This window comes from Pituophis catenifer, unplaced genomic scaffold (genome assembly GCF_029215685.1).
Source record: "Pituophis catenifer annectens isolate HBS135680 unplaced genomic scaffold, rPitCat1.0.hap2 SCAF_2, whole genome shotgun sequence".
Taxonomy (NCBI): Eukaryota; Metazoa; Chordata; class Lepidosauria; order Squamata; family Colubridae; genus Pituophis; species Pituophis catenifer.
In genome coordinates, this window is record NW_027256882.1 from 193,315,229 (window position 1) to 193,343,007 (window position 27,779).

At 39.1% G+C, this 27,779-nt stretch overlaps 1 protein-coding gene across 1 annotated transcript; it reads right to left on the reverse strand.

Annotated features, from left to right (window-relative positions):
- Positions 1-1,772: 1,772 nt before the first annotated feature.
- P3H3 (prolyl 3-hydroxylase 3) lies at positions 1,773-27,772 on the reverse strand. The gene is made up of 15 exons (XM_070935342.1): positions 27,332-27,772; positions 25,294-25,446; positions 24,025-24,211; positions 22,333-22,464; positions 22,095-22,228; positions 18,664-18,753; positions 17,878-17,930; positions 17,612-17,670; positions 15,680-15,804; positions 15,474-15,569; positions 13,299-13,449; positions 10,856-10,973; positions 3,279-3,354; positions 2,844-2,984; positions 1,773-2,572 (listed from the first exon to the last, which is right to left on the reverse strand). The coding sequence occupies exons 1-15, from the start codon at positions 27,755-27,757 to the stop codon at positions 2,354-2,356; spliced, it is 2,160 nt and encodes a 719-aa protein (XP_070791443.1). The 5' UTR covers positions 27,758-27,772; the 3' UTR covers positions 1,773-2,353.
- Between the last annotated feature and the right edge of the window lie 7 nt (positions 27,773-27,779).

Consider the following 27,779-nt stretch of genomic DNA (forward strand, 5'->3'; position numbering starts at 1 on the left):
GTATTCAGTGTTTCTATTCCATGGTCATTAATCCCCCACAGTAAGATGGGTGGCAAATAAATTAACAAATAAACTGTGGGTTTGCTTCCTCCCTACTTTCTGCCCCTCACTCTTATTCCTACCAAATTTTCCTTTTAAAACTTAGTGAGATCAGCTGTTCAGAAGCAAGCCTGGATCTGGGAACTGGTTCACCAGTCGCCTGAAATGGCAGGCTAGGGAATATTATAATAGAAAAATGGCAGGAGTGGTGTGAGATCCTTAACACTCTTCTTCTCAACCTTTCTCTCACTTCCACCGCCAATCTTCCCAATTCCTCACTCTCTGCTGTGTTGCCAGCTGCATGTTTTTCATCACAGAAGTCAATTAGTTCCAACGGAAAATGCAAAGAAAAAATAGCTGGAAAAGATAAAGTATCATCTCCAACCTGCTGTACCTCTGATCCAGACCACTACTTCCCAGAGTTTCACTGTTGCTCCCTTCAAAATATTTACTTTGACCTCAGTTTCACTTGCATCCTATTTACTTTTTGACTTAAAAAAAAAAAATTAGAAAAAAAAAACATCTACTTCCAAAATAAAAACTGAACAATGCAAATATATCCAAATTTCTGGAGTCTGTGTTTCTGTTACTTTCTATTAACCCAAGCAATTGCAGGGGGGGAAAAAAAGAATATAGTACTGGGTGCTGAATTCTACCTTCTAAGAAAAAAGGTTTTAAAAAGCATATTATTAGACTATCTAGAACAGGGTTGTCAAACTCAAGGCCTGGAGGCCAGATCCGGCCTGCGGGGTGCTTAGATCTGGCCTGTGGGGCCACCCTAGAAACAGCAAAGGACCGGCCCGTGGTGCCTCTGCCAGTGAAAATGGAGTTCGGGAGGGCCACATGTAGCCCTCCCAGGCTCTGTTTTTGGCTGCGACGGCCTCCTACCGCCCTCTGCCAGTGAAAATGGAGCCAGTGAAGGGCAGCCTCCCTGAGCTTTGTTTTCATTGGCAGAGGGCGTAACGGCTGAAAACAGAGGTCGAGAGCCCATTTTCCCTGGCAGAGTGCTTGGGTCACCACAGATGCCGACACAAGAATTGTCAAGCTGGCCACGCCCACCCTGGCCTCTGAGGTCAAACACAACCCTGATGCAGCCCTCAATAAAATTGAGTTTGACACCCTTGATCTAGAACCTGAGTATGAATCTGTTTTGGAATACATTGCTTGAATAAAGAACTCGTAGTAATTCTGTTTCTTAACATTGTTTTTTGTTTTTTTTAATTAGATTTATATGCCGCCCTTCTCCGGAGACTCAGGGCGGCTTACAATGTGTTAAGCCTTCATACTTTTGTATATTTTTTACAAAGTCAGCTTATTGCCCTCACAAACTGGGTCCTCAATTTACCTACCTTAGAAAGGATGGAAGGCTGAGTCAACCTTGAGCCTGGGGAGATTCCAACATGCAATAATTGCAGACAGCTGAATGTTAATAACAGGCTTTTAGTCTTTTGAGCTATCCATTTCACTTGTTTTTCTGTGCTTTCTTGGATAATAATTGGATCACCCTGGGTTCTTTAACTGTACATTTCCCTTTTTGTAATCCAGATGTCTAGTATTTATTTATTTATTTATTTATTTATTTATTTATTTATTTATTTATTTATTTATTTATTTATTTATTAAATTTGTATACCTCCTTTCTCCCTGAGGACTCAGGGCGGTAAACAGCCAAGTAAAAACATAAACTACAAACATTAAAATACAATTAAAAAGATATATATAAATTTGGCCCCATGATTAAAAACAATAACAAACAATTAAAAACATTTTAAAATGTATGGCTTGTCTGTTTTCATGCATCCCATCCCAAAGTTCACACAAATTAATATTATTATTTTCCCAATTTTGATTCCTTCAAACGTGGAGGTGGAAGAAAGCTGGAAGGAAGGTATTTAAATTTAATATAGCACTTTAAAAGTAATACAAGTACATTTTATATTATCCCTGTTCCTCTCAGAAGAGCCCTGCAATCTAGGTAGATCTGTATTAACTGTGTCTGTATTGTAGATGAAGGCTTCTGAATGAGAGGGGCTAGTGCCCTCTGTGAATATGGCTGATCTGAACAGAAGATTTGCGTCTCAGTTTGTTTTAGCCATAATGTTACATTAGTTTACAAGCTTGGCATCTTTACTGGGATATCATTATATTCGGGTTTAAGTAGTAGCTGAAGTCCAGGAGTATCACTCTCTGATCCATACTTTGTGTGTCATAAAGAAGCAACTCTTTAACTCAGGAGCTGCAAAAGTTCTCAGGCTGGCCACTTGTACAAGTCACTTAAGAGTAGCTGCAAAAGACCAGGTTGCACTGAATGTGATCAGAATTCATCTCTGACTCTCAGCCTCCTGGACTTCACTCCAGACTTAGAGTCCAATTTAATATTTCGGCTTGTGGATCTAGCTCTTCCCTTTGGAGTAGGAGGCTCTGGTGAATCCCCACTTTTAGGTACAAAACTGCTATCCTTTGTGTCGTCTTCATGTGACTGTTCCTGTTCTGCCTCTTTCTGTCTCATCAGCTTTTCTGCTTGACCCCGTTCCTACAATCAGAAAGAACATAGGAAGTGGAAAAAGAATGGAGGAACCTGTTAGAAAAGCACTTTGCCATTTGATGGTCTTCTTCTTACTATCGCCTGTTCTCAATATTTGTATGAGAAGTAATGTAATTTCAAATCAAGACACTTGGAAATTTATCCAGTGATTCTGTTCTTACACTTCCTCGCGGTAGCCTTATTGGCAGCCCTTACTTTTTATTTTGCCTATGGACTTGGGTCCGTTTCCACCCCTTCTCCCTTTTCTTTGCTTGGTTACCTGCTCCGCATGCTCTTGAGAAAGGGTATACCAGAGGGCGATAGCGCAGCGCCTCCCACGGGTCACAGCCCACACTCCATGAGGATTATCTTCACCAGAGCTGAAGGCCACCAGCCTCCCGCATTTAGGGCGCACTTGAGCCTGCCAAAAAGAGAGGGGGAAAATGATAAATCAACAGTTCTCCCCTTCCTTGCCATAGAATTCTCTCGAGGTCATACGATGACTGTCAGTTATACTATAGATTTACATTTTCTTGTTTTGGAGACAAGACGAGAATTGCTCAAGCCCAGTACGGAGGAAGTTAATGTATCTTCCAACATAAAATTTGCCTGAATTTGCCTGATTACTGTTTGTTAGGGGCAAATACTGCGAATTCAATTCCAGTTGTCCTTCCTTCTCTCCTAATCCCATATCCAAGGCTTGAGGCAGACTCACTGTAAGGGTTACAGCATCCATCTCAGTGAAGAAGAGATTTCCCCCTTGGAAGTCTTCATTCAGGTAAAGGATTGCACTGTAGAGAAATGAGAAAATAAAGAAAGCAGTTTTCCATGAACCTTCCTTCGCCTTAAATAATCAAGCTTCATATTTAAATTGCCAGAGATGGACATTCTTTTAAGAGAATGCTTCCACAAAGTATGTTGCTAGAGCAGATTCAAAGGTTCACTTGGGAAAATGTTTCTAATTATGTTTCTAATAAGGATCAAACAAATTATTCAGGGAAATGTACAGGACCTGAAGCAGCCTTCTTCAAACTGTTCCCCTACAAATGTGTTGCGCTACAACAACCAACAATGTTGTCTGGATGCCAACACATTAGAAAAGGTTCATCTATATTCAGAGCCAGTGGCAACTGTCAAATCCACTTTCTTTTTCTGTTCTGTGTGCGCATTCTGTGTGTGCTCTTCATTTATTGTCAGCAGTTAGTTGAAAGCAAAGTTGGTCTATCTGTGAGCTGTCTTTGACATTCCATGTTTACTGTTCTGCTTGTTTGTTATTTGCAGAACTGCAACATGGATATTTTCCATACCACCCACTCCTTTTACATGTTTTATTGTAAAAAAAAAAATCCATTATATCTTGGATATAATGCCTGTACCAGCAGGCATTAATACAGGGGACTAATTTAAATTTGCATGCCTAAAAAGAAAGCATACTTAAAGAAATACATGGGAAATTGCATGGGAAGAAGAAAATATATACTGTTCTCCCTACCTTCCTACCGTGTCTCATTTCTCCAATGATTTTCCCTTTACTCTTCTAAGCTTTCACAGGGAGCTACCCAATCTCTCTCTTCCTCATTCTCTCCATCAAAACACTGTGAGCAAATGAGCATAGGTTCATTTTGGACATGTCTGAAGTTCTTCATCCATTTGCAGAAACAGCTTTAAAAAAACAATTAAAACCAGAATTCCAAAATTCAAAATATTCCAAGCATATGATCTTTTGGATGAGAGCCAACTGCAATGTGGAACTGATCCACTCTCAATCAATGACTGCAGGGATCATTTTCCTGCCATGTTTAACATTGTTCTCTTCCTCAGCAGCAGCAGCAGCACACATTAATTAAAGCATGGATCAGCTTGACATGAAAATCACTTCCATTCCCAGACTCCCTTCACACAGCCAATGGCTTCCATCCACATATTTTCATGCTGCTGTGTGGCATTCGGCAGAGATTCCCAACTTCTCCTTTAGCTATCCAATTAGAAACAAGAAGCAGTCCCAGGTATGGTCTTCACTTTGGTGTATTAGCTCCTTACGTTGAGAAAAGAAGGGAGAGAAAAAAGTTTCTTTTTTAGTTGTAGATCATTTCTAAAGATCTAAGTGTCTGAGCCCACTGTAACAACATTGCCAAAAAGGCATTAAGAGTTGTTAGCCTAATCTTGCGTATCTTCTTCTCTGGTAATGTTGTACTACTAACTAGAGCATACAAAACGTTTGCTAGATCAATTCTTGAATACAGCTCATCAGTCTGGAACCCGCACTGCATATCGGACATAAATACAATTGAGAGAGTCCAGAGATATTTTATGAGAAGAGTCCTCCATTCCTCTAACTGCAATAAAATACCTTATGCCACCAGACTCCAAATTTTGGGCTCAGACAACTTAAAACTATGCCAACTTCAGTCTGACCTAAGCATAGTACATAAAATTATCTGCCACAATGTCCTTCCTGTCAGTGACTACTTCAGCTTCAACCACAACAATACACGAGCAAATAATAGATGCAAACTCAAGGTAAACCGTTCCAAACTCGATTGCAGAAAATATGACTTCAGTAACAGAGTGGTCAATGCCTGGAATGCATTACCTGACTCTGTAGTTTCTTCCCCAAACCCCCAAAACTTTAACCTTAAACTGTCTATTGTTGACCTCACCCCATTCCTAAGAGGTCTGTAAGGGGCGTGCATAAGTGAACCAGCGTGCCTACTGTCCCTGTCCTAATATTCCTTTTTTACTTACTCTTTTCATGTATTCAAATTATGTTTATACTTTTACCTGTTATCTTATATATGCTTGACAAATAAACTTATGATTATGATTATGGGAGGAACCGAGCTATGTTTGATGAGGAAGAAGAGGAAGAATGAACCTGCAAGTCAATAAGAATCCCAGAACAGGGCTAGACAGAAGTTACTACCAACAGGGCACATCTCTTGCCCAGCAGCTCTAGAGGAAGAGCGCTAAAACAATAATCACAAAGCCATTCCTTCTTACACAGAAGCCAAATTAACTTGCAGAGTTAATCCGCTCAGTTTCCAATGAGCAGACAGTTTGATTAAGAATATACAAGGATGACACCAATCTTAAACTTGTTGCTCTCTTGAGCATGGAAAAAGCATCACTGTATACTTCTACTCTAATCATAAAACTATGAATGGTAAGCAAGAGGTCTCTTTGTAGTTTCAGACTAAGAAGCAAAATACATGGCAGCGATTCAGTTCTTTTCTTTTGCTAGTTTAATGAATTCCATGATAAAAGAATTGTTTGCCAGGAAGATTGTCAACTGATACATGCACAAAGCAGTGTTTCTTTTAGCTTGGATGAGTAAGATAGAAAGAAATGTCACGAAGAAAAGCTTAGAGTATTTTGAAATTCTAGAATTCTATTTTGAAAAATGATAAAAGGTTCATGAGGAGGAGAACAATGCCTCCTCAGAATAACTAAAGTTGGAGGGAGGGGTGAAGACTCCAGTCCCATATGACTAAAGCCTGTAAGAGCAAATAGGAAACACCCATACATTTGCCGATTAGAGTCATTATAACTAACTGAATTATTCCTACTAAGGGGAATAATATTTGGACTGATTACAAAAGAATAACATATCTGGATGCTTCCTGAAATTACATCAAACATTAAAATGGCTGTTTGGATGCCATGTAAAATTCTCCAGAATTCTCCTACCAATTTACTTACTGAAAATATTTCTATATACAGAACTGCAGGTAGTCCTCAAATTTTGACCACCATTGGGACCAAAATTACCATTGCTAAGCAAGGCAGTTGTTAAGTGAGCAAAACAATATGTACAGCTAGTAATTGGTTCAGAATTGAATTTAAAAATACTGAAATCCTCCTTAGATAGTGAAGTAAGTCACCTTTCCATCTCATGGCTCCAAATTAAGAATTATCAATGAACCTCAGTTGAATTTATGGCATCTGCTTCCCTTTCTATTCTGGTAGAAAGAAAGAGGGCGAGAGCAGGTATTGAATTTTTTCTATTAATAGCCAGAAATGATGTGGAATAGAAAATCTCTCTTCTTGGATAAATCATACTACGGTATTAGATAATTTTTTTCACTATTGGATTATAATGTATAGTTAAAATACATAATTTTTGTGACACAAAGTTATTACAATATGAATTTATCCAACAAAAATTTGGTAAGCCTTTTAAACATCCACAAAATTATTTTTGTTCAAATACTTTTTTTTTTTTTTACTAAAAATGGTTACCTTTTTTAAAAACATGCACAGAGATACTTTAAATACCATAAGCCAGAAAAATGCTTCAAATATGTTATTCTCATGTTATATTATAGCTTTATAAAATTGCACACAATCTGTGAAATTGTGCACCCTTTGAAGGAAAAAATGTTTTTTTGGTTTTCAATTTATTGTGATCCAAGTGTTCGGTCTAACTGTTTTAGGACTATAAATCCCAGTATGTGCCACCATTCCTACAAGGTTAGAGGGCAGCAGTTTATGCAAGGCTACTGCAGAGACACATACAAGGTAAACCTCTAAGTTCTGTAAAATATTGGTTTAATTTTGGTGTAAATCCTGCTCCAGGGGGCTCTTCTTTCTGCAAATTGCTTGATGTGGAAAAATCTGTATGGAACAGTTTCTATATTAAAAAAAGTCAAAACTTTTCTTTTGCTGGATTTGCAATAAATTAATTTGTACTTATTATTTAATTAATTTATATGAGCAGGAGTAAGGTAAATAATCTACTTATTAGCTTCATGTATAAAATAAACAGTAGGTTGTGAATAATATCAGATGATGTCTTCTTTTCAAAGCTGTGAGGGAATGGTCAGATGAAGAATTCACGGATCAACTTTCTCTATTGAGAAGGCAAAGCCAATTAGATAGATTTGTTGTTATAGAAATCGCTAGTTACTATTATTATGAAAAAGTAAAAAGTTGAGGGTAGATCTTAATGCTTTATTTTACTGCACCAAAGGAGTCGGAAGTCAATGCCTTTTTTTTCTTTTTTCCTTGCTTTCCCCTACTATTACTTCCCTTTTTCCTTTCCTAATTTCCCTAATATTTGCTTTTGTATTCTCTTTGTATGTCATATTATAAATTAATAAAACTATTCAAAGACAAAGAGAAGGCAAAGCAAGAGGACAAAGGTGCTCTACTGCCTTTGGACAATAGATGGCAGCACAAATTATTGGCAATAGCAGTTGGAACCAAAGCACTAGCACCACCCAGCACAAAGCCGAATGACAGAGTAATAGAGTTGGAAGGGACCTTGGAGGTCTTCTAGTCCAATCCCTGCTCAAGCAGGAGTCCCTATACCATTCTCCATTGTGGGTGGAGACAGCAGCCAGCATGGGTTGTACTCGCAGGTTCAGATTGATGGACTGAGTCTGTCATAGCTGTTAAGTCCCGCCCATGTTACTGGGCAGATCCAGCTTTTGACTCAGTCCGTCAATCTGGACAGGCGTGTGGGTCTCTTGCTCTGACTTTTAGTCAAATTATTATCTTCTTCCTCCTATCTCATGGTTGGATTTCTGGCTTTGACATCCAATCTCTTCTTAAAAACCTCCAGTAATGGAGCACGCACAATATTTTGAAATGTTTCTATCTTTCTTTAACAGTTTTATTATGGTAAATAAAAAGACAGAAACAGCAGTGAAAAACATGGGTTATAAATAGATAGGCATGTCAGTACCACCCATTGTATGGTCAAGCCAGGTTTTCAACACTGTAATGTCTCCTGCCCAGAATCTTCTCATGGTGGAAGAAACTGTGTAGAACAGTAGTAAGTAGATTCTTGACTATAATGATAAGTGACATCATACCAATGTCTGCAATGAGAGAGGCAATTGTGATGGAAGATTTAATTGGAGGAGAAGAAGGGGGGAAGTCTCAGCAAGAGCATTGTGGTTTTCCAGGGAGGAGACAATATATTCCATAAAGAGGCCCAAAATAAAAAACTGCAGTCCTGAACTGGGTGGGGGAGAGAGAAAGAGGTTCAGGGTAGCCACACTCTAGAACAGTGTTTCTCAACCCTGGCAATTTTAAACTGTACAGACTTCTAGGCGATCGCGCGCAAAGCACGCATACAAAGAGAACCGGTAGTAAAGCCGGTTAGAACCCACCCCTGGACCAGGTAGATGTAAATGAAGAAAGAAGGTCCTTCAAATGAATTTAAAATAAAAGAAATTCAAAATTCTTACTTTAGTACCCAAGCAACTGCTAATGACTACATTATTATAAACTGCCAGAAGCTTAAATAGTTTCAGTGGTATATTTATTTATTTATTTTATTTATTTATTGGTTCGATTTATATGCCGCCCTTTTCCGGAGACTCAGGGCAGTTTACAATGCATTAAGCAATAGCCTTCATACTTTTGTATATACCTGCTTAGTAGGGCTTTTTGGCCCCCCCAAACAGTGTTCTTTTTTTATACAAAGTCAGCTTATTGCCCCCACAATCTGGGTCCTCATTTTATCTACCTCGAAAGGATGGAAGGCTGAGTCAACCTTGAGCCTGGTGAGATTTGAATTTGCAATAATTGCAGGCAGCTGGTGTTACTTAACAGTGTTTTGGCTGCTGCACCACCAAGGCTCTTGGTCATATTGGTCACATCAACCAAACAGCATAAACTCCCTTCCTTCCAAATTGCTGAATGGGGTTTGCAAGTCTGTTTAAAATTTATCATCTTTAATTATAAATAAATACCGTATTTTCTGGCGTATAAGACGACTGGGCGTATAAGACGACCCCCAACTTTTCCTGTTAAAATATAGGGTTTGGGCTATACTCGCCATATAAGACTACCCCTCTTCCAATGCACACCAAATAAAAATTAAAAAACATCAACTGGCTCACCTACAATGTAAAAGCAGCTGTGCTAGTCCCAAAATGGCCTCTGCAACAAGCAGGAACCTCACACAGCCACAAAAAGCCCCCCAAAAAACTTTCACACTCTACACATACACAACTGGCTCACCCACAATGTAAAAGCAGCTGTGCTAGACCCAAAATGGCCCCTGCAACAAGCAGGAACCTCACACAGCCACAAAAAGCCCCCCCAAAAAACTTTCACACTCTAAACACACACAACACAACACAACACAACACAACTGGCTCAGCCACAATGTAAAAGCAGCTGTGCTAGACCCAAAATGGCCCCTGCAACAAGCAGGAACCTCACACAGCCACAAAAAGCCCCCCAAAAATCTTTCACACTCTACACATACACAACTGGCTCACCCACAATGTATAAGCAGCTGTGCTAGACCCAAAATGGCCCCTGCAACAAGTAGGAACCTCACACAGCCACAAAAAGTCCAAAAACCCAACTTTCACACTTTACACACACAAAATTCCACATACAGCTTTGTGAGATTTTGTGTGTTTGTGTAGTTAGAGTGAAACACTACAAAAACACACTAAATCTCAGAAAGCTGCACAAATATTATTTTATTTTATTTTATTTTTATTTTTATATGAAAGCTAAATTTAAAACTTCCTAAACTTTAAATGGCTAGGTCTAAAAAAGAACAACTAAAAAACCCCCCAATTGTAACCCCAATTGACTATTTTTTTTAAAGCTCCCAAAGGGGAAAAAAACTTACCCAATAGAACAGAGATCTTCAAACTTGGCAACTTTAAGACTTGTAGACTTCAACTCCCAGAATTCCTCAGCCAGCTTTGCTTTGCTGGCTGAGGAATTCTGGGAGTTGAAGTCCACAACTCCCTGCTTGCTTGATTGCAGGCAGGGAGTTGCTTGCTGATGGAATAGATTCAGGCAAGGAAGCAAGGCAAGCGTTGCGACTAGCAGCTGAGGTAAGCAAGCTGGAGGGGGAAAACTTTTTTCCTTTTACATGGTTTCTGGCGATCCCAGCTGAGTTGCAGGGAACTCAGCTGGGATCGTCAGAGTAAAAGGGAAAAAACTTTTTTCCTTTTACATGGTTTCTGGCGATCCCAGCTGAGTTGCAGGGAACTCAGCTGGGATGGGATTGACCGTCAGAGCTGGGACTGTCAGAGCCATGGTTCTGGCGATCCCAGCTGAGTTGCAGGGAACTCAGCTGGGATCGTCAGAGCCATTTAAGGCTCGTCAGAGCCTTTCGGGCTGCTCTGCCTGGTTACAGGAGAACGACATCCGGCGTATAAGACGACCCCCGACTTTTGAGAAGATTTTCATGTGTTAAAAAGTCGTCTTATACGCCGGAAAATACGGTAAACAAAATGTGTATCTAAATAATTTAAGTACGAGAGGCTCAGCATGAGATATACAGTATATCTGTTTTCACTCTGAAGCTATTACCTATAGTCTCTGTGTATGTAGGCAGGGGGTTCTCTCCAGCAAGTGTTTCCTTCCGGATCCAAGAGGCAATTATCAGCATGGACTGGATGGCTGAGATCCATGCGGCCTTCCTGTTCTCCTAAGGAAGAACAACAAAAGTCGTAACTGTTTTGTTCCCTTGAACTGCATTTTATTGCTCAATAGGCAAAAGAAACCCAAAGGCTGAGTCCTCATTTTTTTCAATAACTACAGAATTTACAGTACATAGTACTGGTAGTCCTTGACTTACAGCCATTCATTTAGTGACTGTTCAAAGTTACTATAGCACTGAAAAAAGTGCCTGCACACTTATAACCATTGCACCATCCTCAAAGTCAGGTGATCAAAATTCAGGCCCTTGACAACCAGCATGTGTTTATGCAGCTTCCTGGAGTTATCACCATTTACTGATTTCTGACAAAGTCAGTGGGAAAAGCTGGATTCACTCAACAACTGTGTAATTCACGTAATCAACTGCAGTGATTTGCTTAGCAATTATAGCAATAAAGGTCATAAAATTGGGTGCAACTTGGTAAACCGTCTTGTGAGCAATGGAAATACTGGTCCCAACAGTTAAGGACTGCCTTTATTTTCTGAAGAAACACACCCGGGTAATATCTGGTATAATTCTAGTAGGATGGAACTGGCTTGAGACTTTTTAAAAATGTATATTGCTATCCATTTCTCCTCCAGCAAAATTCCTCTCAATGTATCAACCGGGATGACTTAGGAGAGATAGCAAAATCCCAGTTTCAAGCAGAGCCCCAGTTTATCATAGGACTGCTTTATCTGACTTACACACATAGCAGTCTATATGTTTTCCCACTAGTTCTCGTTCTCGTTCTCTCTCTCTCTCTTCCCCTCCCTCCCTCTCTCCATGCTTTATTAGCAATAGTAATAGCATTTAGACTTATATTCCGCTTCACAGTGCTTTTACAGCTCTCTCTAAGCGGTTTACAGAGTCAGCATATTGCTCCCAACAGTCTGGGTCCTCATTTTACCAATCTTGGAAGGATGGAAATCTGAGTCAACCTTGAGCCATTCAGAATCAAACTGCTGGCTTGCAGTACTGCATTCTAATCACTGTGCCACCATAGCTCTTGAGTATTTCAGTGTGGTGGATTTAGTGTTTTCAAGATGGAGGATTAGTTTAGCAATCCTTTCTTCTATACTTTCCTTTGACCTTAGGATTTGATGGCAGAAAATACAGAGTTTTCTTATCTTTGTTTTAATGGAGACTACTTTTCGCTGTATATGTTCTGGGAAGCATCACTCTCATTGACCACATTATCTTTATTTTTAAACCTGCCTTCCTTCACTGATATCTATGTGCATGTACAATTAGCAGAATTTAAGCTTATAAAAATGAAATTTTGAAATAGCACCGTAACTTTTCACTTCCATTCCAATTGGAAAACTAAACTATAGTCTCTATTAGGCACCCAGCCTATAAATTCAAAGGATAAAACATTTATGACCGTACACTTTTGCACCAATTTCTCTTGCAATTAAATGTTATACATAGTTATATGTGGCACATTTTCATCAACACAGCCTGTATTGTACTGAATTCACGAATATGCCTATTAAGAATAACCCCAGTTGTAAAATATACAGACATTGTGATACCAAATAAATAAATGGGATCCAATCTAGAACACAGCCCACACTGACAATTCAATATTATTTTATACAGCATATGTATGAGTTTCTCTTCCTGGATTGAAAAAGGATAGTGGATATGAGTTTATGGGACTTTGTATTTGATATATAATACTTACCAATAACACTTAGAATTATATACTGCTTCACAGTGCTTTTCAGCCCTCTCTTAGCAATTTACTAAGTCAGCATATTGCCCCTGACAATCTGGGTCCTCATTTTACTGACCTCGGAAGGATGGAAGGCTGAGTCAACCTTGAACAGTTCAGAATCGAACTCCTGGAGTGAGCAGTGAGTTAGCCTGCAGTACTTCATTCTAACCACCATACCACTGTGTCACCATGGCTCTTTATACATTTAAAAATCAAATCATAATGTTAATCTTAATAAAACAGTGGATTTTTAATTTTCAGCTCTGAAACAGAATTCATATTTGAAATTTTGCTTATAAACTAAAGAATGAGAAAGTGGCATATTTTGAATATCCTTAGAACTGTTTTCGGCTCTGATATTTACTGCTTTATTAATAAACATGAGATGCATTTGCCAAAGTTATATAACCAAACCTATGTTCGCTACGCATTCCAACATGAATAGGTTGCATTATTTTCCTTTCCTATTTCTTCAATTGATTGATAATTTGTGCAATATATTTACCAGAAATACCATGTTACCTGTTAGTATGAGATGTATTACAAATTGTCATCATAAACATGAAACTCTTACATTGCAGGTCTCAAGAAAGTACTTAAGAGCTCCTTACCTTCTGTAGCTGTGCGACACACAAGATGTGTGAAAGAAAAATAGAGATTTTTCCCAGGGGTAAAATAGGATTCCACAATTTTCCGGGATTTCTCACTGGCTTGCAGGAGAAGTTTAATATCTTTCCAGTTCATACTACTCTCCTCAGCCAGCTATAAGAAAAAAACAAATCAGTGCAATACTTAATTTCTATTAAATCTCAGGAAGATCCAGGGATATTTATGAAAAAGAAAACTGATAAAGACTCATTATGTTCTTAACAAAATAGGGTGGAAGAAGTGGCTTCTTTTATATCAAATCAGAGAAGAAATTCAGATGGTGACAATTTTCTTATGGCCCTAGACCAGGGGTGTCATACTGGCGGCCCGCGGGCCAGATGCGTCATACACAGGCCACACCCACCCCAGCTCCGTGAAGGGAAAAAATGTCACGAAACATCATGTGACGGCAACATGACACCACAAGTTTGACACCCATGCCCTAGACCAGTGGTCCCCAACCTTTTTATCGCCGCGGCCCGCTGAGCGCGCGCAGGGGTGGGGGCACGGCCCAGGAGCTTTTGCGCACAGCCCATTGCGCACGGCCCAGGAGCCTTTGCGCTGCAGCGTTCATGTCCCCCGGCCGCTGTGCGGCCCGGTGCCAGGTACTCCACGGCCCGGCACCGGTCCGCGGACCGGGGGTTGGGGACCACTGCCCTAGACTGTCAGTTAATTGTGTATTTATTTTATAAGGGTATCAATAAAGTGAGAGACAAAAATATATATATACCTCCTTTCCTGGCTCTACTTTCTGCTTTTTGTTTACCTTGATACGTGATACTAAATACAAATGTTCATTTTTTTTTCAAAAAAATGAGAATTGAGCGAAGATTCCACCACTGGTCATAAAATGCCTTACATTTTTTTATCTCATCATCACTAAACTGTGTCTGCCTCTTTGTGACCAGCCCCTGCCCCCCCCCGTCTTCCACTGTCTCCCAAAGTTTGCTGAAATTCATATTCATTGCATCGATGACACTATCTAACTATCACATCCTCTCCCGTCCCTCTTCTTCTTTTGCCTTCAACCTTTCCCAACATCAGGGTCTTTTCCAAATGCATTCAGACTTGGAGATGCATGTTAATTCACTCATGGGAGCAAAGCAAAGGTAGTAATTGTTCTCCAGGTTTCTGTTGTAGGCAAACCAGGACTGCAAAATAGGCAGAAAACCCAGAAGCTAGACTGAAAGAGCTGTTTCTTCAACCCTCCTCCTCCTTCGTGCACCATACATTGTCCAGATGGAAAGTCTTGAGCTGGGATTAGAGAGAAAATACATCTTCTGGCAGGAAGGACCAGAAATTTTCCCTCCAGAAAATATATCTTCTGGAGGGAAGGACCATGCCTAACTAGGTGGCTCAGTTGCTAAAACACTAAGCTTGCCAATCAGAAAGGTCAACAGTTCAGTGGTTCGAATCCCTAGTACAGGTCACCTATGTGAGCAAGGGGGTTGGACTAGATGGCCTCCAAGGACCCTTCCAACTCTGTTACTGTTACTGTTACTAAAGGCTCTTCAGGCTTTAGGTTGATCTTGAGATATTCTTAGGTAAAGGATGAACGATATGGACTCTGGAAACAAGTGCTAAGGTATGTTTGTTGTATGGATATGGCCATACACGTTCCCAAGGTTTAATTTATTTTTTAATTTGCTTTTTTATTACTACCTTATTTCCCCTTTTAATTTTATATTTCTTAGTTTTTACCATATTTTGTTTAGTCAATAAAAGAAAAGTAAAAATAGAAAATGAAACAAGTTTTGTATTGTTTTACACGCTGCATATTTGCTCCTTCGTGATATCTTTTTCACCTTATTCTAATCCTATCTCCCATTCAAAGAGTCATTTTGTTTTGTTTCAGAAAGAAGGAAAAGTTAAGCATTTGTTTATCACTTCTCAGTTGAGACTTGCACTATCCTTTCCCCCAAAAAAACAGCATCTGGAAATCTTTTCACATTTATTTGCATAATACATACAGTTTAAATTTTAGGAAAAGGATGAGGAAGCTATGCATGTGTCCTACTCGTCTTTAATATTCACTTTGTAATATATATTTATGTCTAGAGTCTGTGAAACTGCGGAGGGTGGAGAGGGGGAAAGTCCTGCAGGACCAGGAACTTAGCTCATTCTAAAATCACTTTTACCTGCAAAGCTTTTGTCACTGTTAACCCTTCAAATCGCTCATGTGGAGTATGAGGGGAACGTCTGCCACGATAGCCATCTCCTGTTCCTCCAGCTGCCTGAAACACGCACAAACGTATGAGAGATCTGGTATTGTCCTTCACCAGTGAAAAGCTTCTCTTTCTGTCAGACGGGATCACGCAAAGCATTTGCCAGCTCCTATCCTTACCATGGACAGACGAAGGATGTCTTTGCATTCTGATTCAGTCAGGACTCTATCAAAGACGACCCTCTGGGTACCATTGAGTTGGTGAGAATCCATGGTGATGGTGATGTCCTCAAAAGGTAGTGGTTCTGGAAAAAACAAGGAGGGCAGAAGTGTATATAGAGATGCCATCAAACATTACTGTTCATCATGAGTACAAAAGAAGAAATAGGCCTCAATCTATGACCACAATTGAGCCCAAAATTGTTATTGATAAGTGAAACATTTGTTAAGTGAATTTTGCCCCGTTTTACAACCTTGTGTGCTACAATTGTTAAGTGAATCGCTGCAGTTGCTAAGTTAGTAACACAATTAAGCTACTTAATTAAACTACTTGTTGGAAGGTCGCAAAAGATGATCACATGACCCTGGGATGCTGCAATTGTCATAAATATGAGTCAGTTGCCAAGCATCTGTATTTTGATCACGTGAGCATGGGGATGCTGCAACAGTCATAAAGTGTGAAAAATGGTCATGTCACTTTTTTCAGTGCTGTTGTCACTAAACGAACTGTTGTAAATCGAGGACTACCTGTATGCTCTAATTTGCAATCTCTGAACATATGTGTGCCCTTCTTATAAGTTATAATTGGTATCTGCATAAGGGACTTTGAAAGACTCCATGCCACTAAACAATCCTCACTTGCAAATTATTCTTTGGAAGCTGATACCAAAAATCTACTGCTAGGCAGTCATTATCCATCAATTTCAGAATTCAGATGCAAGGTTACTGAAACGGTCTGATACAAAGCTTATAGCTGTGTTACTGACTCAACTGTTATCACAGGTACCTTGATATGTGTAGTCTTATTATTATACTGTATTATTTGTTTAAAATGTTGTTTCTTTTATGGCTGAACGCGATTTCCAATGGAAAATAAAAAGTAATATCTAAATTAAATTAAAAACAGATATCCATTTAATAGAATTAGCAGCAGCTATTACCCAGGGCCACTTAGCAACTATTGAAATTTCAAAATAGTTAGATGTTACATTTTAAAAATCACTGTAAAATCATAGCTGCTATAGTCTCATTAGTGATATAATTCCAAAGTCTTGGGAAAACAGAGGTAAAGGTCCTTACAGCACTCATCGTCCTTGACTCATGCACTATTACAGTTATAAATCAAGGACTACCTATAGCCAAATAGAGAATCTATCTCTGTCTGTTTGTCTGTCCCCCCTTGTCTTTTTGTTTATCTGCCTTTCTGCCTGTCACACACACGCAAAAACACACACAGCACACACCAACACATAAAGAGTTGACCAATGAATCTTTTGAATAGATACAATTTAGGAATCACTGTACTTATTCAAACAGAAATATAATGCATCTTATCATAGTGGGGTAGACTGTGACCCAGTGATATCTGGCTGTTCTCCAGCTTCAAAGTTATTTTCTCCTCTCTGCCTACCCAAGCCAATACTTCCAAATATGATGAATTAAAGCACCTACCATCCTTAATCAGCATGATGGAAGTTGTATATCAACGTATCTGAAGGGTAATAAAATGGGAAAGACTACACTTTATTTGAAGTAGGATTCATTGGCTGACATCCAAACTGAGGACAGTCCTCTGTGGAGAAGAAGCTGTGGCCATCCTATTGTTGATATGCCTCTATGCCCAATAGGCACTCTGAATACCTTTGGTGCTGAGGTAAGTTCTATAGCTTTTCTATCCCTTTGGGTCCCTGTGGCAGCTAGTAAACTGGAATCCCAAACAATGCCAGGCTTCAGCAAGTGAACTTCAGTACTGGGAAGGAGACTTACTCCATCTCCTCTTTAGGAGAAACTGTGGAGTCATCCTGCTGGAGTCTCCCTCTTCTCTCATTATGATAAGAAGAAGAAACATGGTAACCTTTCTTCCTATTTATCAATTCTTTTTCTGGTACTCACCATTTTGATCCCGTTGTTGCATATAGGAGGCCTTCAAGCTTCGTTTCTCCTGATCTTCTCTTGGGATTAATAAACAAATATAGAAAAGGCCATGAGATTGCCTCTTCAATTAAATAGCTCAGCAATAAATCAAATCTGTTATAATTTCTATTCTGTTACATTTAAGGACTCTTTAAAAAATCTTTCCTAACAGAGCTGAATCATTGCTTTTTATTAAGGTGCCCTAGAATTGCATCCATATCTTACATTTCTGCTCTGAAACTTACTTGTGTTTCTCCTTCATGCTTTCAGGGATCAGTTCCTCAGGAGTCCATAAATCCTAAAGAAACACATCCAGGATTTAGCACTACAAAATTAAGTTTATTGGCCCGTTTTCTTTTTTCACAGGATTGCACTAGAGCAGACACCTCCTCACCACAGCAGGCACATGTGTCCTACTTTCTGGCTATTCTACGCAGCAGAAATATTTGTGAAAGTCAGCAGACTGGGAAAAAAAATCATCTGTCCTGTTTCCTGTACTTCTACAGGCAATGTGCTCCTTCCCACACAATCAGTAACAGCTTTTTAGAAACACTTCCAACTATAATTAGCACTTTTACTGTGGTAGCACGCCACCTTTGAAACATTTTTTCTATAGATACTTGACCAGCATTAAAATGCTATCATTTTAAAGACCTCTAATTGACATATATTTTAAAATTCTATGCTGCTTTATGTTTACTTTGGTATATGATTAGCATTCTTCTGATTTATTTTTGTCTGGTATTGTTTTAGAATTTTGTTGTGTTGTTAAGATAGCATATCTGGGATGTTATGCTTCTTACATATTGCCCTGATAGTCTTAAGATGACATTGGCTGAAAAAGGCTTATAATAAATGAATATATGTCCTTAAAGCATAGCTTCTTTCAGTTCATTTTAGGCATCAGAAAAGGAAGCCAGAAAGAGGATCCTATGTACTATTTTATCAAGCAGTATTCGATAGATGAGATCAATGAATAGCTTTGTGGCAAGGAGGCCATGAAGAATCTTTGAAGAAAGACAACCACTTACTGGATCCTTAAAAGTTTCATCAAGGTGCTGTACTGCATAATAGATCAGTTTCTTTTCCATAAGGGATCTTTGCACATAACGGCGGATATTCTGTGGATTGAAAGCAGATGTTACAACATGGTAATATAAAACAATGTACAGAAATCATAAATGATTTGAGTGTTTCTTGTTCAAGAAAACAAGACACAAAATATACACAACCATCTCTGCTGCAGGCAATCTACCTTGCCTTCAGGTCAAACAAGATGTTATATTCAATATTAGCTTCACATTTCTGTCTTGTTGTCCCCGTCATGGCAGAGACAGGGATTAATGCCACCCCATGCTGCAACCATCCTTGGAGTTGTTACTTTTCCCTGAAGGGAAGCTGCTAGTCAACAGCAATTTAGGGCAAACAGCAGTGATAGCACTTCTAAAGGACAAGAGAGAAAAAAATATCCACAACTTTCATCGTAGACTTCTGAAAATGCAGTGCCCTAAACTAACACCAGGTTTTGCACCTTGGGGAATCAAAAAGGTGAGCTGCAATAGATTGAAATGGGTAAGAGCTTACTTTCTTCCCAAACAAAAGCAGTTACTTGCCAGCTAAACAAATCTTAGTTGATTCATGGTCATCAAATTGTGTGAGCATCAGAAAAAGAAGAAAGAAGACAGTAAGGGTACACAGATTTCTTGCCAAAGGGATTATGGGTGACAGGCTAAGGATGAGCTGGAAACACTTTAATCTGGTGCCTATCCTTCTCTTTGCTTTACCAATTCATTCATTGGGGGCTATCTTAATTTCTTGCCATTCACTCTGATGAATTTATTGCAGTCCCAGACCAACATTTAAGAGAAGATAATTTTATAACAATTAAATATTATATATTCTGTATAACAGGACTTATACAGAAAGTAATAATGTAAAGGATGATCTTTGCAAACTATGGCTGTTGTTAAAAATTCAGCAACCTTACTGGAAATAATTAAATGTAATTTAGTTAACATTTGGGGTAGAATGATCAGCTCCTGCTCAGAGGAGCAATTAAGATTGCTAATGATTGGTGTCATGAATTCTATTGTTCATTTATTTCAAAGTGTAGCAATGCATATGCAACAGATTCAACTTCTATATCTACTGATAAACATATATCAAGGTGATTTTCATAGCGTATATTGATATATCTACCCGTTTTTGCTCTTATAGGCAATTTGTCAATTTCTAAACTAATGCTAGAAATGAAACAAAATAAAAGAAAGGATCCTGGGGTATAGCTTTAAAAATTGGTATTGGATAGCTTCCAACCTAGAAGCATTCTTATAAATACATAACTGAATGCCATATACTGAGCCCAGTACTTTAGCCTTGAATGTAGTTGTTACTATGCTGACATGCATATTTAATAATCGCAAAGGATGCTTTGGGGGCTCATATGAAAAGGTCCTTTGCTTGATTGATCCAGCAAGTAAATGATTAGAAGTGGATGCATAGGTTTTTAAAAGTCATGATTTGTTCAATACTGTAGTTCTATCATTAATCATCCACTTAATTGAGTGCTTGAAACACTGGAGAATATTAAAGCCTTCCTTTTAGACTAACTGGTCTCAAGGTATTCCTTATGGTAATAGCAAGATAATGCTTTAAGGCATCTAACATAAACCCACTTGGATTATGAAAGAATACCTTTATTATTGGCACAGAGAGGAATGGGTACAGAGCAATGAGTAAGAGTTGGTGGATAAAATTCTAACCATATTATTGTTTAATTTATATATTAATACATGTTTTATAACAAAGACCACTTCTATTACTACTGCTAGATGGGATCAACATAATTGAGCGACTGCATCCAGTGAGAACTTATTAGTGGCTTACTTCAATTTATAGCAAGAAATATGGAGAGGGGTGCCATAGGGTCCAATCCTGTAGTGTTCAATATTTTTATCAGAGACTTGGGTGAGTAACTGATGGGACACTTACAAAGTGTGGAGATGGAAAGGATGATTAATATTTTAGATGAAAGAGTGAAGATGTTAATAGATCTAGACAGGCTTAAAGAGTGGGTTGAAATGAATAGGATTGAACTTAGTAGGGAGACATATCAGATTCTGTATCTTGGTATGAAAAATGCAGAGTACTATAGAGTGGAAGAAAATTTGATTGTCAGTAATACATGTGGAAGTGACCTGGATGTCCCTGTTAAACACATTAAATATGGTGCAACTGCTAAAAGACAAATGCTACTTTGGGATGTATTAACAGTAGCACAGAGTTCAGATGATGGGAAGTAATTGTTTCACTCTATGGGGCCTTGGTAAGCCTCCATTTGGAAAGCTCTATCCAGATCTGGGTCCCACAATTGAAAAAGGATAGTGACAAATTGAAGTAGGTTTGGAATATGACTATCAAGATGGTGAATAGTCTAGAAACCAAACTCTATGAGGAATTTTTAAAGGATTGGAGTACATTTCATCTATAGAAAAATATTTAAGGGAAGATACAATAACAGTTTTCAAACATCTGAAGGGTTATCACACAGATGAGAGCGTGGACCTATTCTCTATTGGCCAGAGGGCTGGACCAGAACCAGTGAATGAAAATTATAAGGTGCCAACTAGACATCAGGAGGAACTCATGAGTTCATAGACTGTCAGCAGTGGAACAGGTTAGCACATGAGGTGGTGAATTCTCCTTTGAAAAAAAACTTCAAAGGCTAGATAGTCATCTGTCAGGGATCTTCTAGTGCAGGAGTTCAAACTCAATTTCATTGAGGGCCACATCAGGATTGGGTTTGACCTTGGAGGGCTGGGTGTGGGGTGGGCATGGCCATGGTGGGTGTGACATGGAACTGCACCTCTGCAGACATGGTTTCATAAACTTATAAAAATAGGGTGGCGAATATTTCTGTGATTTTGTTTTTTTAATACCTACTTCATCTACTTGATCACCTTATGAGAGAGAGACCAGATAAAGAAACTGATTCTATAGGAAGACTAGAACTATAAATTATTGACATAGGCTAGTAGCAGAATCTTGCAAGCCTGAAAGGTAAAATATTTTACTTTTCCTCCCTTTTATAACCTTCTGAGTTAAGGATGACCTCCTGCAGTACTCCGGAGGCCCCATTTTGGGCCTGAAACTTGGAAGGCCTCCTGGGCCACTCTGGAGAGTCCGTTTTGGGCCTGAAAGGCCTCCTGGACCACTCCGGAGGCTAAAAGTGGTTGCCCCATTTTTGCTAGCAGAGGCACCGTGGGCCAATCCTTTGCTATTTCCAGACTGGCCCCCCAGGCCAGATCTAAGCACCCCGCGTGCAGGATCTGGCCCGTGGGCCTTGCATTTGACACCTCTGTTCTAGTGGAACCTCCAAGACCCCTTCCGACTCTATGATGCTATCACTGAAACCTTATTAATTTGTCAAAACTGAGAAGATAAGAGAAATGCTGCTGGTTACCTCTCTGGCTGGAATAGCTATTTCTTTTCCCAGATCTGCTTGGTACTCTTTTAACCTCTCCAGCATTTTTTCATCTGATGGATAGAACAGCAGGAAGGTAGCTGCACATTCAGCAGCAACAGTCCGATTTCCAACTAAAAGAAAGAAAATGTTCTTCATCATCATGTTTTTTCTGTCTGTCATTCTGGCAAAGCTTGACCCCTTACATGAACTTCTCAGCTGTTCATTTCCTGCTTACCTCTGTCATAGGCAAATTGCAATAAATCAAAATGAGATGGGATGAAATCTTCTATGGAAGACACCCTGCCTGGCTTGGTGGCAATATCAAGGACACACTCTTGCCTGCATTTCAAGACCTGGACATAATGAGCTGGAAAGCAGAGAGAAACATAAGGGGCTTTGGCGTTTCAACTACAGAAGCACTGAAACAAATATTGCTAAGATTCCTACATTTTCTGTGTTTCTTATTTCACCATTCAAGCAATGCATGTTAAATTTAAATTTACGTAGTTTTAATGTGACATTTTATTTCAAAATCTAATTCTTGTTGGCCATCTACATTGTTTTGGCTTGTGTCAGTATGACAACTTGTGCAGTGCTGATTGGCTATACAAGTTAAGTGCAGAATGCTATGTTGTTTATTATTATTTTAAAAAAAGTCTTAGATGAGCTAAGATTGGAAAAAATGGTTTCAATTTTACTGGGCCAAGGGAGACGTCAAGACTTCCATGTCATGCAAAATAGAAAAAGATAAAAAGAGTGTGGATCAGAGATTGGAGATTGAAAAGATCCCCATGGAAACATATCCAGTGCCTGAATTAGTTAGCAGTTAGCTGGGTATCATTTTTCAGTGGTAGCATTTACAACCATGTTTTTCATCCAGTCAGACCAGAATTTTTGTATGAAAGGATTTTGTGCTGGGCTCTGATATTGACTAATAACCCTCTCCTAATTTTCCCTAAAAAAAATGGAGACCTTTTTTGATTATTGATATTGGTACAAATTAGAAAATCTTCAAAATTTACTGCATTTTATTCTGAGACCTATTATTTGATTTCCTCATCTCAAAATGCTTTTTAAAATCCTGGAGCCATATATTCATTTGAGATGCCTCCCTTCTCATTGGCCCCTTTTAAAACTGACAGAATTTCTAATTTGTACGATTGTTCAGAAGTGCAGCATTTGGAGGATGAAGGAGACTAGTAATGAAATTTCCCAATTTTTCAATGTTTTTTTTTTTAAAAAAAATAGCCAATAACTTAATTTTCTCCAATATCTGATTCCAAATTTCAGGATTCTCCCCTCTCCCCATTTTTTTTTTTTTTTTTTTTTTGGCAAAAGCTATTATACCTATTGTGAGAACATGAAAAAATGGCAGTTGTTTCTCTTTACAGGGACACTTTTTCTAATCAGTTTTAATAAGTCCACAACAACATCCTTACCCTGAATATTTAATCATACCATTCAAACTATTTCTTCTAAAAAGTAACTGTACAATTTCACTGATTAAGAGCTATACCTCACCTAACTGCTCCTAATTTTGGGGAAAAAACTTTTCCATTGATCTCCCATGTCATGCTCAAGTATGCTGTGCTATGCAGTAAATAATTTTCCTCACTTAGATAAACAGGCTACAGGATTTCCTCAGTGAAGTAGCTTGCATCACCTCGAAGCTTTGTACAGTAGTTCCAATACTCAGTTCTCTTTGGTTATTCCTGAAAAGGAAGCCTCAGAAGCAAAATGCTATGCTGCTTTGTAAAATACCTTCAAAAGCATAATTTTGCTCAATCTTTTGTCCAAGTGACATATTCCTTTGAAGATCTGCAAATCTCTTTTAAAAAAAGATGTTTCTTTCAGACAATGGCTTATGGTTTTCACGTACTTGCCAGCTCACACAATTCATCATACTTTACTAAACCTTTGAGGATACCTGCAATGCTTTCATAGAGGCCTAGTTGTGTCTCTTCCTTGTCGTCTTCATCTTCTCGGGGCCCTTCACAAAGAGCTCTGCAATTCTCCAGTGCCAGCAGCCCCTCTCTGAGCGATTCTTCCAGTTTTGCTGCTGCCTGCTGGTAGTCATCCATACCATAATGATGCATCCCAGCTTCATAAGCTACCTGCAGAGTCAGAGAACCAAGCCACCTTTGTTAAAGTCCAAGGATTGTGCAGGAGGTGACTATTGAATCCAAAGAATAGTACAATTATGTACTCAAGAGTACAAGTAGTCCTCAACATACAACCAATCCTTTAGCGACCATTTAAAGTTACCACAGCATTGAAAAAAATGACTTACAACTGGTACTTGCACTTATGACCTTTACAGCATCCCCACACTCACAACAAGTGAGCACCCTGTGATGTTTTGTCTACTGCAGTGATCCAGTAGAGCGTATTATCTCCAAAAATTTTCAGATCATTGTTAAAAAATATTTCTGGATTTGCCTTACAAGTATTTGTATAATTTAAATCCTGCTCTACAACAATAATTTAAAAACACATTTTTAAAGTTTTTTTAAAAGAAAAATTGGATACAAAGAAAAATATCATTTCTAGAGATCAATAACCATTCAATCTAAAAAAGCAGTTTGCTTTTTTAAAAACAGTTGTTAGATTTCTGCTAAATAATTGTTCCATTTGGGGCTATTGCTGAAGTATAATAATAATAATAGTTTAAAGAAGATTAAGTCAAATTTAAAATTTAAAAAGAGACCACAATGAAGCCAACTGGAGAGAAACAGGTACGGGTAGTAACAATATAGCATATTTAAACATCAGCAAATTTTCCTAATTTTGTAGGCTGGTTTCTATTGTTCTGCTTGTTTTAATTTACAGAGGAAGTTTTATGCTGCAGTTCTGTTCTGAGAACTTGCAGAAGATATATGAGGAAAACACAGGAGGACAATGGTTTCTTACCCCTTAGAAAGCAAGGACTAACAGCACAATTATCTATGAGAGTCGACATACGCTTAGGCAGTGATGGGATTCAGCCAATTTGCACCACTTCGGGAGAACCGGTTGTTAACTTTCTGAACAGTTTGGTGAACTGGTTGTTGGAAGAAATCATTAGGGCAGAGAACCGGTTGTTAAATTATTTGAATCCCATCTCTGCTCTTAGGCCTTTAGAATCATGACTCCCAATCTCTACACAGCAGCCCTTCTGATCTGTTCTATAACATCCAGTTTTCCAAAAATATCTCACCCAATGTGGTTCAGCTTCCAGATCCCGAAAGCTTTCAGATTTTATCCCTGCCATGCGCTGGTATTTCTCCATATCCTCACGCATTTGTAGGTGCTGTGGATTGGCTATGAAGAATGTATGAGCTGAAGAGACAGCTTCATCCAGTTTTTTTAACTGTTGAAAAGAGAAAATAAAATCCTTTTTGATTGAATGTAGAATACAAGGGAATCATCTCAGTCTGGGAGCAGGAAGGTTAAAAAGGAATACAGCAATCCCTCTGGTTGGATCCATTTGCTCCCAGATGGTAATACTATTGACTAAAGTATCTGTGAAATAATGTTTATTATATCATAATTATATCATAATTCACATGCTAATTGTAATTAGCAGACACATAGATATACATGCATGTGCGCACCCCCCCCACACACACTATAATATACCGTCTCATTTGATTTTTAAAATCCTTATTCTGTGTAGTCAATCCGCAGGAAACCTCATCCCATGTGCATTGACAGCTATGTGGCATCTGGGTTGAATTCACATGATTAACACTGACATGTATAGCAGGCAGTTTTATTTATTTTATTAGAATTAGAAAGCCTAATCATCATAGCCCCTCCCAGTTAGGGTGGAAAAAATGCTTTTTTAAAAAAACTAGATGGAGAACTCTAAGAAAACAGAGGAACAAGGAGTCATCTCAAACTTGAGAAACGGAGAGGAGTCTTCTCAGCTACTGATTAAAAATATAAACTAGCCACAAAAAGCTCAACAACAATAACAACAACAACCACAATCAAATAAACCAAGTTGAGGACTGGAAATCAGGTATTTCAATAGAAACAGGTAAAATCTAAGCAGCATTAAATTTAGAATCATATTTTTACATTCTATGTGTTTAAGTCATTTTTCTTCCTTTTAATTTGTCAAGAAAAACAACACTGACTGTTGAAAGACCTCTCAGTCTTAGATAGCGATGGATGCCAACTGATCCTCACCAACCCCTGGAAGGAAGGAAGTGGTCTAACAAGCTTCCAGAGCAAGACAAAATAAATAAATAAATGGAGTTATGATGTGTAAACCCAAAGTGAAAAGAAGTTCAAGATCTCCAACTTTTCACCCTGTAGGATCAGCTTTGCTAACATGGTCCCCAATGAGAATGCCAACAGCAAGTCAGCCTGAGACATTTTGCTGATTGAGGAATATAGTGTTTTCTCACAAATTAACATGATTACAAAACACAACTATTTTGTCATCTCAAACAGATGAAACAAAAAAGCAGCATAAATGTAACATCAGTAGTAACAGCAATGCTAAACCAACATTTTATTGCTCATTCATTGGCTATCAAATTATTGTTCATTCCACATTGTGCATCTCAAGAACTCTGAATTAGGATGCTGTGAGAGTAGTTCTTTCCTTCTGAAATGGCCCACAACCAGTGCTTTTTATAAGGCGGCCCAAGCCCAACATTTGAAATCAATAGATGGATCAACATTTCACGCAAGGCAGCAGTACAAAATAATTTAAATCTGATGTCAGGAATTTGCTCAACTTTTATCAAAGGAACTCAATGACCTGACTACTGGTTTCAATGAAAACAAAAAACAAAAATACAGATGCAGTGAAAATAAAGTTGGGTGGTAGCGCTGAGATAAATGTCCTGCCCTCTATCTCTCAAGAGTTTGCAATAGAGTTTGCACCCAACAGATAACTTTAAACCTGCCCCTCATAACCCATCTCTCTAAGAATGTCTCAAAAGAACAGAAATACAATATTAATGCAAAGAATGTATTAAAAACTGGATGGATAAGGGACTAGTTGAAATTCAAAGCCATGAGAGTCTCTGCAGGAGAATTTAAGAGCTTCCCGGAATTTAGGAAGGTATTAAATGTATGCTAATACTTTGGTGAGGGTTGGACGGTCTCGGGGGGTGGGGTGGGGGGGTGTAACTGTTGCGCTGTTCTTCTAGCGGGCGTGGAAGAGGGGGGCCGAGGACGGGTAGCCACATCAGCAGCTGCTCCTGCACACAGAGGGTCCCGCCCTCTCCGCCGCTCACCTTGAAGAAGGCAATTTGCAAGTAATTGTAGGGCTCCCTCTCTTCGAAGTCCTGTTGGATGGCGTGGCTGGTTCGATAGCGGGACGGCTGCCCGCCCAGCCTCCGTCCCAGACATTCCTCCAGGCATTCCGCTCGCTGCAGCACCCGGTCGAAGAAAGTGGTCTCCCACGAATGGAAAGGCGACTGACTCCCAAAGGCGGCTTCCCTCTGGCATCCGCCTCGGCACTTTCGGCGCGCCTCCTGCAGCTGCGAATAGCTGTGGAGAGAGCGCTGGAGCAGCTCGGAGGCCCGAGGCCAGTCCTGGGCGAAGTACGCCCGCACCCCGTCAGCGTAGAGCAAGTCGAAAGGGGCTACCTGGCTCGAGCCTGAAGAGAAGCAGCCGCAGCTTCCAGCGAGGAGGAGGAAGAGGAGAGAGAAGGGGAGCATGGCCGAGCCGAAGAGGGGACGC

What these genes read in the sequence shown, in the direction of transcription:
- P3H3 (XM_070935342.1), bottom strand. Translation starts at nt 27,757, where the DNA reads ATGCTCCCCTTCTCTCTCCTCTTCCTCCTCCTCGCTGGAAGCTGCGGC. An exon ending in TGCAAATTGCCTTCTTCAAG is followed by an intron (nt 25,447 to 27,331) that starts GTGAGCGGCGGA and finishes TCTTTTCAACAG; the next exon opens with TTAAAAAAACTGGATGAAGC. An exon ending in CAGTGACAAAAGCTTTGCAG is followed by an intron (nt 13,450 to 15,473) that starts GTAAAAGTGATT and finishes TTTTTCTTATAG; the next exon opens with CTGGCTGAGGAGAGTAGTAT.